The 14,324-nt window shown below is 35.0% G+C and overlaps 1 protein-coding gene and 1 pseudogene across 5 annotated transcripts in view; one reads left to right on the plus strand and one right to left on the minus strand.

Moving 5' to 3' along the window:
- The window catches only part of COMMD10 (COMM domain containing 10), a 203,730-nt gene that overhangs the window by 102,291 nt on the left and 87,115 nt on the right, over positions 1-14,324 (minus strand). The window contains exon 6 of one of the 5 annotated variants that reach the window (XM_032273684.1): positions 4,255-4,583. The exons of the other annotated variants lie outside the window; for them this stretch is intronic. Coding sequence (XP_032129575.1) covers positions 4,479-4,583 — 105 coding nt within the window. The 3' untranslated portion in view covers positions 4,255-4,478. Of the gene's footprint in view, positions 1-4,254; positions 4,584-14,324 lie in introns of those variants that run through there. 5 annotated transcript variants of the gene reach the window in all.
- LOC116554312 lies at positions 174-295 on the plus strand (annotated as a pseudogene).

The following is a 14,324-nucleotide window of genomic DNA, read 5'->3' on the forward strand; positions in this document are numbered from 1 at the left end:
AAAGGAAAGGAGAAAGGAAAGGAGAAAGGAAAGGAGAAAGGAAAGGAAAGGAGAAGGGAAAGGGGAAAGAGGAAAGGGGAAAGAAAAAGGAAAGGAAAAAGGAAAGGGAAGGAAAGGAGGAGGGAGGGAAGGAAAGGAGGAGGGAGGGAAGGAGGGAGGGAGGGACTGACCATGTGCTCACTTACCTCAATAACATATATACTAAAATTGGAAAGATACAGGGAAGATTAGCACGGCCCCTGCACAAATTTGTGAAGTGTTCCATTAAAAAAAGAAACACAAGGAAGATATTTCTAATATCACACAATTATTGGTAGAATAGAGGCAAAAACGGATTATTCTAAGTCAACATTTTTGGCTCTAATTATAGCAAAAAAATTCCATCCCCACCACACCCAGTGTATTCTGCCTGTAGAATACACTTTAAGTGGGCTTAACAAGGCAAAAACAATAAACCTAAGAGGTAATCAAAGCTTGTCCCTTAGGAGTTTATCACAACAGGTCATGGACAAGTTATTTCCCTCTCCATCATGAGTACTAATTGGTCAAATAAAATCAGGCACTTACTACAAAGTAGGTACCAATGTTCATCTAGGTTAGTTTCCATTATAGCTGCTGGAAACTAACAGAGTAAACCTTCTGTTGTAAACTGACATAATGATGTTTTAGGTCACCCCTAAAGATTTCTGTCCATATCTGAATCTATATATTTGAAAAAGAAAAGCTGTCACTTGGTTCCTATATTACCAAACTATTTCTGTTATTATAGGGTAAAGTCCCTTATTACTCTCTTTAGAATTCCGCCCAAGACATATGGCTATAACTTCAATAAAATAAGGTATAAGATGTAAAGAAAATATTTTAAAAAACATTGTTTACAACGTAAAGTTGTTTGAATTAAAGTATAAATACTTGGAATCCAGCAATTTTATTTATAAAAATGTTTGTTTTTTTTTTTTTTAAAAGAATCTAATTACTATACTATGCTTTCTCAACTCAGTTAAAAACAAACTATATTCATTTCCAAATTTCTGTTCAATATTTAAATTAGAATAGCCTATAAATATATGTAAGTGTTAATACATGAAGTAATTTAGAAATCATTTAACCTACTTTGTAGCAGTAGTCCAAATCATTCTTTGTACAGCTATATATAGATAGGTTGCTGGATATTTTTTTACATGAATAAAGAAGCTGTGCAATTAATATAAAGGTTAATTTTAATCACTAAAATATCTGTAGAAAAAGAAATTCTAATACTATTTACAAATCCATCAAATATGGCAGAAATTTCTAAACATATGTATACAATTATATTTAAATTCATATGCAATTACTATTTTGCACATAAACAAAATTTACAAAACAAACACACTGGCACTGCTATCTGTTCCTTTGTATGTTCATTAATTTACCATATATTTTAGCTAAACATGTAGCTTTCAGATAGTTCCTAATTTTAAGTTTCATAACATTTCATTTATTCCACAGCATTAGGAACTGAAATGGGTCTAATATATTCAGGAAGAAAACAGAAATTCTGGGGTCTCTTTTGAACACATGTTTTCCTATACTGTTTTCAAAGCTTTTGTTTTGCTTTTTAGAAATGTGACTCACTTGTCTATTATTTTTTAACTTTAGGATATACAAGAAGTCATACTCAATAAATAATGCGATTTGATTAAAAGTGCCATAAGAAACGAAATACTCAGCTTCCTAAGATTTGAAATTTTAAAAAAAAATTTTTACACATACATATTTTATTGCACTTTAGATTCTGGGGTACATGTGCAAAACATAAAGGACTGTTGCATAGGTACATACACAGCAATATGGTTTGCTACCTCCATACCCCTGTCACCTGTATCTGGCATTTCTCCCCATATTATCCCTCCCCAACCTCCCCACTTCCTGCTGTTCCTCCCCTAGCATCCCCAACAGACCCCAGGGTGTGATGCTCCCCCTTCCTGTGTCTGTATTGTCACTGTTCAACACCTGCCTATGATGAGAACATGCAGTGTTTGTTTCTCTGTTCTTGTGTCAGTTTGCTGAGAGTGATGTTTCCAGATTCAGCCATGTCCCTACAAAGGACACAAACTCATCTTTTTTTATGGCTGCACAGTATTCCATGGTATAGATGTGCCACATTTTCCTTATCCAATCTATCATTGATGGCCATTTGGGTTGGTTCCAGGTCTTTGCTATTGTAAACAGTGCCACAGTGAACATGCGTATGCATGTGTCTTTATAATAGAACAATTTATAATCCTTTGGGTATACACCCAGTAATGAGATTGCTGGGTCAAATGGAATTTCTATTTCTAGATCCTTGAGGAATGGCCACACTCTCTTCCACAATGGTTGAACTAATTTACACTCCCACCAACAGTGTAAAAGTGATCCTATTTCTCTACATCCTCTCCAGCATCTGTTGTCTCCAGATTGTTTAATGTGCGCCATTCTGACTGGCGTGAGTTGGTATCTCAATGTGGTTTTGATTTGCATTTCTCTAATGACCAGAGATGATGAGCATTTTTTCAAATGTTTGTTGGCCTCATATATGTCTTCTTTTGAAAAGTGTCTGTTCATGTTCATCAGCCACTTTTGAATGTGTTTGTTTGTTTTTTTCTTATAAATCTGTTTTAGTTCTTTATAGATTCTAGATATTAGCCCTTTGTCAGATGGGTAGATTGCAAACATTTTTTCCCATTCTGTTGGTTGCCAGTTCACTCTAATAATTGTTTCTTTCGCTGTACAGAAACTCTGGAGTTTAATTAGATCCCCTTTGTCTATATTGTCTTTTGTTGCCAATGCTTTTGGTGTTTTAGTCATGAAGTCCTTGCCTATGCCTATGTCCTGAATGGTTTTGCCTAGGTTTTCTTCTAGGGTTTTTATGGTGTTAGGTCTTATGTTTAAGTCTTTAAACCATCCGGATGCAGTTAATTTTAGCATAAGATGTCAGAAAGGGGTCCAGTTTCTGCTTTCTGCACATGACTAGCCAGTTTTCACAACACCATTTATTAAACAGGGAATCCTTTCCCCATTGCTTGTTTTTGTCTGGTTTGTCAAGTATCAGATGGTTGTAGATGTGCGGCATTGCCTCTGAGGCCTTTGTTCTGTTTTACTTACTGGTCTATATCTCTGTTTTGGTACCAGTACCATGCTGTTTTGATTACTGTAGCCTTGTAGTATAGTTTGAAGCCAGGTAGTGTGATGCCTCCAGCTTTGTTCTTTTTGCTTAGAATTATCTTGGCTATGCGGGCTCTCTCTCGGTTCCACATGAAGTTTAAGGTGGTTTTTTCCAGTTCTGTGAAGAGGGTCATAGGCAGCTTGATGGTGACAGCATTAAATCTATAAATTACTTTGGGCAGTATGGCCATTTTCACAATATTGATTCTTCCTAACCATGAGCATGGATGTTTTTCCATTTGTTTGTGTCCTCTCTTATTTCCTTGAGCACTACTTTGTAGTTTTCCTTGAAGACGTCCTTTACATCCTTTGTTAGTTGTATTCCTAGGTATTTTATACACTTTGCAGCAATTGTGAATGGCAGTTCATTCTTGATTTAGCTCTCTTTAAGTCTGTTATTGGTGCACAGGAATGGTTGTGATTTCTGCACATTGATTTTGTATGCTGAGACTTTGCTGAAGTTGCTTATCAGTTTAAGGAGATTTTGAGCTGAGATGATGGGGTCTTCTAAATATACAATCATGTCATCTGCAAATAGAGACAATTTGACTTCCTCCTTTCCTAATTGAATGCCCTTTATTTCCTTTTCTTGCCTGATTACTCTGACTACAACTTCTAATACTAAATTGAATACTCAATATTCAATATATTGAATATTGAATTCAATATTCAATATATTGAATACTATATTGAGAGAGGGCATCCTTGTCTAGTGCCAGATTTCAAAGGGAATGCTTCTAGTTTTTGCCCATTCAGTATGATATTGGCTGTGGATTTGTCATAAACAGCTTTTATTATTTTGAGATACGTTCCGTCGATACCTAGTTTACTGAGAGTTTTTAGCAAAAAGGGCTGTTGAATTTTGTGGAAGGCCTTATTACATATTTCTATTCTTTTTATAGCAAAAAGCAGAGGACAATAAAGGAAAGTATATATGTTGTGCACCTATGATGCACTACGGGCTACAGTGCTTAGTAACTCTAGTGGAATAACTAACAGTTTTTCTTCACTTAAAATTCATTATGCTGCTAAGGAAAAGAAACTCTAATAAGGCCAAGGACAAAATTGATGCACTGGACTGGGAAAGGTTAAAGTTGTTAATTTATTCAGTCATTTCTTCAACAAATATTTTTTGAACTCCCTTCAAGTAACCAGTCCTATAACCAGTGGGATCCCTACTCTATAGAAGACAACATTAAAAGGCACAGAAAGAATGATAAACAAATTATTACAAATGTGACAAGTGCTGTGTAGAGAAGGTATAAATAAAGCAGGAGAACTCAGCCAGTTCAGGTCAAGGTAAACCTGCTTTGGAAGATGACATCTGATAACTGAACAGTTAGGTGGGAGGAGTTGAGGAAAGCGGAGAGTGTTTGCCAGTTAAAAGATGGAACCTGCAAAAACCCAGAGACGAAGATTATTAACCATAGTCATGAAATGAAAAAAAAGTGCTTATAGCTAGAAAGGAAAGATAGAATTGTGTAAATATAATGTCAGGGATATGAGACTATCAGAAGGTAATGAGAAAGCTGTTAAGTACTAAGTAGGGAAGTGAAACAAATTTACAAAAGCAGTTTGGGTTATGGGAGCAGAAGCTATACTGGAATGGGCTAAAGACCATGAAAATAAACAATTTGTTTAAAAAATCTGACTGTGGGGCGAGAAAGGGAGTTGCAGCTGAAACAAAAAGTTGATTAATTTGTTACTTTCATTTGATTCTTGGATTTATTTGTATATGTTTAAATGTTGACAGTGAAAAGCTTACAGGGAGAAGGTGGAGGAAAGAAAAATTCCTCAGATGATTAAAAAGGGTGGAACCCAGACCTCAGGAAATTATAGGTAATCATTAACCCAATGTGTTATTTTCTCCAAAAGTGCTTGATGGCAGTAAAGTCAGGTAAGATTTATCAAGGGTCACAGTTCTTGCTGGTTGATATAAAGATGACTAATGGGAAAAGTTCTTGCAGACACTGAAATGAGAGTAAAGTGATTGGAGTCTAAGATAGATAAGGTAATGAAAATAATAAGGGTCTAGTAAAGAGATCTCAATGTAGTCAGATAGGAGGAAGTAATCAGAGGCAAGATGTCTGGATTTGTTATTTCACAGTTGGAAATCTGTAATGAAGTCTCCAAACATGGTTCTTTGTGGGTAGAGTTCAACACGAGAGCTAAGGAGGTCAAGGAATTTTTCTACCAGGAACGTCCTCTTTGCATAGGACACTTGTCCTTTTGTTATGTTTTGTTCTCTGAGAAATCCATGCAGTAAGACAGAATGCAATTCCTCCCTATCCCCACCCCAACTGCACCCATTCCCACAAACTTTAAAACACCAAGGAGAAAGCAGGGTAGAATCTGAGAAAAAGGTAAGTCAAGAAATAGAATGCTTGACCCTGCTTTTGGTTTTTCAAGCCTTTCTGTAATACACAGACCCCTTTGTTTAATCAATATCTTATACAGAAATGCAAATGGTAAAACAGAAAAGTACAGCTGCTCTGCTAGAAGTAGGACCTGAGGTTCTGTTAAATGCCTCTTGTCCTTCTTCCCACTTACTTATATCTAGAAGACACCTAGGACCTCAGAGCACAACTGACCATTTTTGTTCAAGCTGTACAAAAAGGTAAAAATTATATGCTTTCTTAAGACCACACAACCTACTTTAGATCACTGTAGATCACATAAGTTAAGACAATGTAAGGACCTATGGGCACAAAGTTCTAACAAATAATGAAGACACTTTACTTGTATCTCCCTTTCTATACTTAGCAGTAGGACTTTTTCATCTTTGGGAAGAAACCTGTATGTGCCAAAACTTTTATCAGACATTTTATATAACTGCCTTCTATTCTTTTAAAATTCTTGGCAGGAAGTTATATTATTCTCATCTGCAAAAAGTTAAGGCCCAGAGAGGTCAAGTAACTTGCCCACAGTCACAAAGTTAGTAAGTGAAAGAGTCAGAATACAAAGCTGATTTCAGAGCCCCAAAGTCGATTATATCACGTTGCCTCCAAGATTCAAGAATTTAACAATGTTCCTCTATTACCACTTATATATAAACTCTTCTGGCTAAAAGCCCATAAAATGTTTTCTCATACATAATTATTAAAAACAGCTCAATCTTAGAGAATTATCATGTAACTGTTTTAGATTAATAGAGCATAACATAGGCATTCCAACAGATCTCTGCTGAATCTGCTTTCTTTTGGTAAATAATGACTCCACTGCTACTGGAGTAAAAGTTGATGTTGCTTTTTTAGGCTTGGTGGTCATTATATCTTAACTCTACACCTACATAATTGATGAGATTGTACCCTAGGAGTCAATGTTAACCAATATTATCAACCCATAAAGGCTGGGTAGATGGGAAATTGCAACTACTAAAAATATGTCTATAAAACTAACAAAAGTAATGGAAACAAATATTTGAAGAAAATAGTCACTGAATAACAGGATCATGAGAAAAAGAAGGCCAAATCAATTCAACGTACTGTAAAGCTGATTTTAATTAAAACCTTCAGAAAAAAAAACATAAAGCTCAGATACATAGTTAAGAAAAATAAAGAAAATGTAAATACATAATTAGGAAGCAAATATAAAAGGACTGACACGCTGGATTAAAAAAAAGAGAGAACTAAGGACCACATAGAAATGTCTGTCCTTTTTCTACGTGTTACTATAGTAATAAATACATCTATTGGTCTTCCAGAAACCATGTGAGATCCATAAAACTTCTTTCACTAGTCATTAATAGTATTTTCCTGCCTCAATAGTACTTCAGTCCTTCATGGTTACCATCAAACTGAGCTTCAAAGTTGATAAAACCAATATAATTTTTATCAAGTCATTCTGATCAAGAAATCTACAAAAGCATTCAGGTGCCTACCCCATAAAAACTACCTGGTTTGCAAGGACCTCTTCAATCCAGACCCAGGATACTAACTGAAATTAATTTCTACTGTGTACCTTCTACTCTTATTAGGCCACTCCCTATGCTCTGTGCCAGATCTTCTAAGCTTCCTCTTGTCCCTTCTATTGTGGAACAGCTCTTCTCATTATGACCTACCCATAATATCTCATTTCTTCTATATGCCTCAAATCAAGCCCATTCTACACAGACTTATGGGTATTTACAAATGGAAAGAGTACAAGGTGAAAGTCAGGAAACCTGGGTTCTTAGTCTGGTTCTGACATTATCCAGTAGTGTAACACTGGGGAGAGTTTTGAGTTAAACAGCTAGTCCAAACTTTTGTTTCCTCATCAATAAAATGAGATATTTAATTAGATTATCTCTAAAAACTGTTTTAAGATTATTTAACTCCTAGAACACTTATAGTCTTAATACTTTATCACTTAATTGTACATTAAAGGTTTTATGTGTATTGAATCTTATTTATTAGGTTATAAACTTCCTGAAGATAAAATTACGTATTATGCTTTACATTTTTGCAAACTCAGCAAGGTATGATATAGTGTTTGATAACATAATGGTTCCCTTTCAGCTGTTTTATTTTGGTTATGGAATCATAAAATTACATGGGTAAACACTGGGCCAGAAGCATGATGTATTGCATTTTAAAACATGCATATTTTGTATTCCTTGAACAAATGAGCACATTTTGTATTCCTTTAACAACTGAGCATCTGAAATCCCTAAGTCTCTGGTTCAGGCATATTGCTGAATAACATGTATCTAATGCAACTGAATAATTAAGGTATATTTTCTTAACATTTTAAAATGGAAGATGTTTATATGAATACATTCTAGTGGCTATCTGCATCAACTACAGCTAACCACTTCTGAGAATAAATCAGGGCATTAACCTTTATGCTAAAACCTTATTATAAACCAACTTTGCTTAATGCTACAGAAAAGCAGAGTCAACTAACTACAAAAGGCCCATCTAGACCAGAAAGTAAACTTGGCCAGAGATGGTATTATCTCCTGGTACTATAATTTTAAGTGCTTCTTAGGAATTAGAATGATGAATGTTTTCAGGGACAGGAATTCAAACAGGGGTCATCATCCCCCTTATTATAGTTATGTACAAATTTTTTAAATTATAAATATTTACACATATGTACATATGCATACCCAAGATACATTTTTTGTGCCTTCAGGGATTTTATTGTACTTTAATATGTGTTAATTTTATAGCAATTTTATAATAACTCCAAATATGTAACACAATTACCTACTTTAGAACAATTTTATGAAGTTTTGTTTGAGACTTAAATCTTACTAACTAATCAGAGAATCTTAGAGGTAGGAAAAACTTAGAATCACAGGTCTAACACAATGTTTGTTACATAGTAGGGGCTCAATAAATACATATTTATCTAAGTGATCTTGTAATAGTAGTGAGAACAAAGGAAGACAATCCAAAATGAATTGGTTTCTATTCCAACTCCATCATTCATTTAAGCAGTTGGCTCATTTTCACCTTACTTTCCTTATCTGTAACTTGCTTTATCTATCATGTAGAAATATCTAAACATTAGGAAAATTAAGAAATTACAGAAATAAGGTTTTATTTCTTTTACAGGCATAAAACACAGAGGGCCCAAATAACTCTCAAGTATAGTATGTATCATTCTGAACCCTATCTTTTTAAGTTGGGGTAGACACTCATATTATCTGAGTAAAAGAATATTAAAGCCAAGAATGCAGGTTTATTTGTTCAGATAACAAACATTTATTAAGCACCCACTATGTGCTGTGTAAATTGCAAGAGAAAAGAGATTAATAGGGAGCAAAACTCAGTACAAAGCGGGATGAGAGATACTTAAACAAATGAAAGCATGTTCAAAGTGAAATGGTCAGTTAGCAGTGAGGAAGGTTTGGGCAAACAAGAAAACCCTAGGTGGCATATCAGTTTTAAAAGATTGATAGGTATTTCCAGATGCAAAGTTAAGGAAGGAGAAGGGACAAAATATGCAAAGGAGAAGAAAATGATGCTTGAAAATCTTTGGAAAGTTGAATGCAGAAGGTTCCTAGGATGACTACGGGACAGTGGGATGAAAAGAAACTAATAGAATAGGCAGAAACTTGACCCTTCAAAGTCACATTATTCTGCAGTGGGGGATCACTAAGACATTTTAAAGCAGGTAAGTATCATATCAGACTTTGTTTTATAAAAATGACACTAGATTGGGAGAGGAAGATTCTGAAGGCAAGAAGATAAATTAGGAGAATAATGCAGTCCCTTAGGATGGAGATAATAAAAGCTTCAGTTAAAGCAATCAAGATGAAAAGATATTAATGGAAAGAACATTTACATTTACATGTATTTTAAATATATGAAGACTAGAGGAGAGAGAAAAATATAGCGCTTTCTTTTCTCAAAACCCATTCAAAATGCCCCAGCTTATTTCTGGTCCACACAATACCATCAACCCCTTCCAAATTTCCCATCTCCATCCTTTTGTCCATTGGATCCCTGTCTTGATCATCTTTCTGAGGCTCTCCCAACACAATAGTACATATTCTAGAACATGCCACCAGTCAATGGCACTGTAACTACCTTTGCAAGCCCATCCAGGAGCCTCAGCTTGACTGTGACCCCAAAAGATTGTTTCCTGCTTACCCAACAACTACAGACCAACTCTGGCGCCAGCGGACTATACCTTCACTAACAAGGTCTGAACTCCAACTTTGGGGAAGGACCCTCTTCCAAGCTGTTCCTTCCTTAAATATTCTCCTCCTTCAGGCCTAGTATCTTTGTTATAGTTCTCTTTACACTTTTATAGTTACTAACATATCATAGCTTCATAATTCTTTATATTAAACTCTCCTTGTTTAAAATTACTTTGTGATTTGTCTTATTAGATTCAGAGAGATATTGACAACAGTCATAAGAAATAAATAACTTATGATATTATGATGTGAGAATAAAAACACGAGAACCAATAACTAGGAAATTTTTTAAAAAATAATGAAAAAATGAAAGTAAACCACCCATTAAGAGTCTCATAGGAGAATGAGACAGGATCTCACTCCGTCCCCCAGGCTGCAGTGCAGTGACATGGTCATGGCTCACTGCAGCCTCAACCTCCTGGGCTCAGGTGGTCCTCTCACCTCAGCCTCCTGAGTAGCTGGGACTACAGACACATAACATTACACTTGGCTAATTTTTGTATTTTTTTTTTTTTTGTAGAGACAGGTTTTGCCATGTTTCCCAGGCTGGTCTCCAACTCTTGGGTTCAAGTGATCCTCCTCCCTTGGCTTCCCAAAATGCTGGGATTACAGGTGTGAACCACCGTGTCAACTTATTTATGGTAACTTACTGAGTAACTGTTATATGTACACCAATTAAGACTACAACCTTATAGAACCGCAATATCAGAAAGTGGAATTTGTGACTTTAAAGTAAGAATTTTATATACATGATAAAGTAAAACATTGGGAAAATAACCATTAACAACATGAGCTTAGGGACTTTAAAATGAAGACGTACAAAATTACAGAACTTGGGATAATAGTGGCAAACCCGCATGTTAGTCAACGTTAGGTTAAATGTTTCAGATTCGATTCTATGTAAAAGCCTAGAGCAGAAAGTGAGTAAGTCCACGCCAGGCATGGTGGCTCACACCTGTAATCCCAACACTTTGGGAGGCCAAGGTGTGTGGATCACTTGAAGCCAGGAATTCGAGTACAGGAATTCGAGTCCAGTCGAGTGACCAACACAGTGAAACCCCGTCTCTACTAAAAATAGAAAAAATTATCTTGGCATGGTGGCAGACGACTGTAATCCAGCTACTTGGGAGGATGAGGCATGAGAATCACTTGAACCCTGTAGATGGAGGTTGCAGGGAGTCAAGATCGCGCCACTGCACTCCAGCCCCGGAGACAGAGAGAATCTGTCTCAAAAATCAAACAAGCAAACAAACAAACAAGCAAACCAACCAACCAACCAACAAACAGTGAGTAAGTCCAGAAAGCCAACAAGGTCAATGTGAGGTTCAAGCTCAGAACTTTTTTTTTTCTAAATTGTGGTACAATATACATAACATAAAATTTACCAAATTAACCATTTTTAAGTAGACCGCTCTGTGGCATCAGGTACATTCATATTGTTGTGCAACCATCACCACTATCCATCTCGACATTTTCATCTTCTTTAACCGAAGCTCTGTTTCCATTAAACAATAACTCTTTATTCCTTATTCTCCCTGGCCTCTAGCAACTACCACTCTACTTTCTGTCTCTATGAATTTGACTACTTTATGTATCTCATAAAATAAAATCATACATTTGTCCTTTTGTGACTGGCTTATTTTACTTAGCGTAATGTCTTCAAATTTCATCCATGTTCCAGCATATGCCAGAATTTCATTCTTTTTTAAGAATGAAGAATATCACATTGCATGCATACATCGTATTTTGTTTATCCATGCATCTGCCAATGGATACCTGGTTTGCCTTTTGGCTATTGTGAATTCTGCTTCTACAAACATGGGTATATAAATATCTGTCCTTGCTATTCTTTTGAGAATACACCCAGAAGGAGCAATGCTGGGTCATATGGTAATTCTACGAATAACTTTTTTATGAACTGCCATATTGTTTTCCAGAGTGCCTATCCCATTTTATATTCATTCCCACTGGCAATGTACAAGGACACCCATTATTCTTTTCAGGCTGCCATTTAAGAAACACCCACTATGTGATGTAAGGACACCTATTTAAAACCATAGATTTGTTCAACTTATTTATGGTAACTTACTATTATAGCCCACTGAGCTGAAGCAGCTGTTTTAAAGCCACTGCCCTTATGAAATCTGTATTTTAGTGAGATGATACAGACCCAAAAATAAGAAACGAGCATATACATATCATATAATAAATACAACGGAGACAAATAAAACAAGGTAAAGAGATAAAAGTAATGGGTGAGTGTTTTAAATGAAGTGATGGGAAAAGTCCACTCTGAAAGTGGCATTTAGAAAGCCCTCAGAAGTAAAGGAAATAGTTATGAGAGACCACAGAGCTCTGTTCCCGAGCAAACTGGTTCTCCACATTTCTTAGTCAGCAAGCTATTTTATATCTGTCATAAGATATAATTATTTACAAGAAAGAAAAGTTAATCTACCTTTTTAAATCACTTAAAGGAGTGTCAAACTCTACTAAACATTAAGAAGTTGACCGTTTCTTTATAGAGAAGTTAAAATGGGACACATTAATAGACTTAAAGGACAATTGTTAGCTCTGATTAAAAATTGCGTAAGAGTGGCTACTACCTAGAAAAAAAACAAAAATGGTCAGGAAAGGCTTTCTGTAAAAGCAACAATTGGCAAGTTATCCAGGTAAACTTTGAGGTTACCTCTAATGACTCACTTTATCTCACGCTTTGTATCTAACAAACAAATCTTACCATCTTTACCTTAAAAGTATTTTGGAATTCCTCTTTCACTACCTCCATCATGATCATTCTGGTCTAAACCACTACCATCTCTTGACTGAATGGTTATCCTATGAATTGATTATCTATCCATTATGTCATTGCTCCCTTGCAATCTGTTTTCTGTACAATAGTTATAATGATCCTTGTAGACTATAATTCAGATCATGTACCTTTTCTGCTAAAAATCCTCCATTTTGGGGAAAATTCAAAGTCTTTCAAAGTCTTTACCGAGGCCTATAAGGCAATACAGAATTCCATGTCCTCCACACCCATTATTACTCTCACCATATCATCTGAACCTCTCTTCTCACTAGCCTCCTTCTGGGAATATAGCAAGCACACTTCCATCTCAGGGCCTTTGCACCTGGTGTTCCTGCTTACTGGATTATTTTTCCTTAAGGCATGCACATGTCTTTTGGGTATCCAGTTAGATATTATCTTACCAGGAAGAAAAGCCTTCCCTGACTTTATTTAGACCCTGTCTAAAATAGTACCTCTACTGGTCTCCATCTCCATACCCTACTTAATATTTCTTCATACTGCTTATCACAACCTGATAGAGTATACACTTATTCAATCTATATTCTTTCTCCACTTATTAGAAAGAAAGATCTAAGAGAAAAAGGACTTTGCTTTGATTAGAGCTGTATCTCCAATACTTGGAAGTACATGGCATATGGCAAACTTTCAATAGATGTTTGTTGAATAAAGGAATGAATTAATATTACTGTGTTATGATTGTCCTTGTTCCAAAAAAAAAAAAAAAAAACAAAAACAAAACGAAACAAAAATCCCAAAAACAATTGGAAAAAACATGGATGAACAAGGAAGGTGATACCCAACGCTTTGGCTTCTGCAGTTGGTACGTGCAATTCTGTTTGTATTTCTACAATGTATCTGGAGAAGGTGGATAATTTATGAAACTATAACTCCTCTACTGAAAACAAAGAACAGACCATAACTTTTGGAATGACTTCAGATCATAGCTGGAAAGGTAAAAATTAAAAGCTACCAAAAGTGGAACGCAAATACCAAGTACTTCTCATTATAGAGGATGAAAATTAGTATTTTTAAAAAACAAGCTATTCATAATGTGATGGCTGAAAACAAAAACTAGCTCTTTAAATATATTTATACTAACTGTATAAATTAAATTGCATGATCCAGTTCACCAAAACAAAGCAGAAAGTAAAATGTTAAAAGTCAGGAAATTCCAAAGTTTACACTTCTACTCTAATATTAACTTGCTTAAATTGGCTTATATAACATTTTAAAGGTATATATTTAACAGGAAAATTGAATATAACTACACTTACAGAAATAATGTTGACATATCATTGCTAGAGGAAGTATAATTTAGGAATTTCCTGATTTCTAAGAACTGGTATTTAATATCAAGGCATTAACACAAATTTTTTCTTTTGTAAACTACTTTAAAAATGGAATAAATAAAGAACAAGAGGCAGCTGTTAGATGAATTAAGATTATATGGCTTTGCCTTAACCTTAATATTTACTATTTTCATTATATATTAAGATAATATACATATAAAAGAAAGGGTTATATGTATTAATTTACATTATTACAAATCTCAATACTCAATGCTGTCATTATTTTAGGGAGTTTAAATTTTACAAACTTTATATGAGCAAAAGTTAAAGATTTGTTTATGTTACACGAAATTATTAAAGACATCCTCTCATATTAAGTCAATACTTCTACGTCTCAAATTTTTGT

The sequence above is a fragment of the Sapajus apella genome, unplaced genomic scaffold (genome assembly GCF_009761245.1).
Source record: "Sapajus apella isolate SASKATOON/1434 unplaced genomic scaffold, GSC_monkey_1.0 scaffold1, whole genome shotgun sequence".
Taxonomy (NCBI): domain Eukaryota; kingdom Metazoa; phylum Chordata; class Mammalia; order Primates; family Cebidae; genus Sapajus; species Sapajus apella.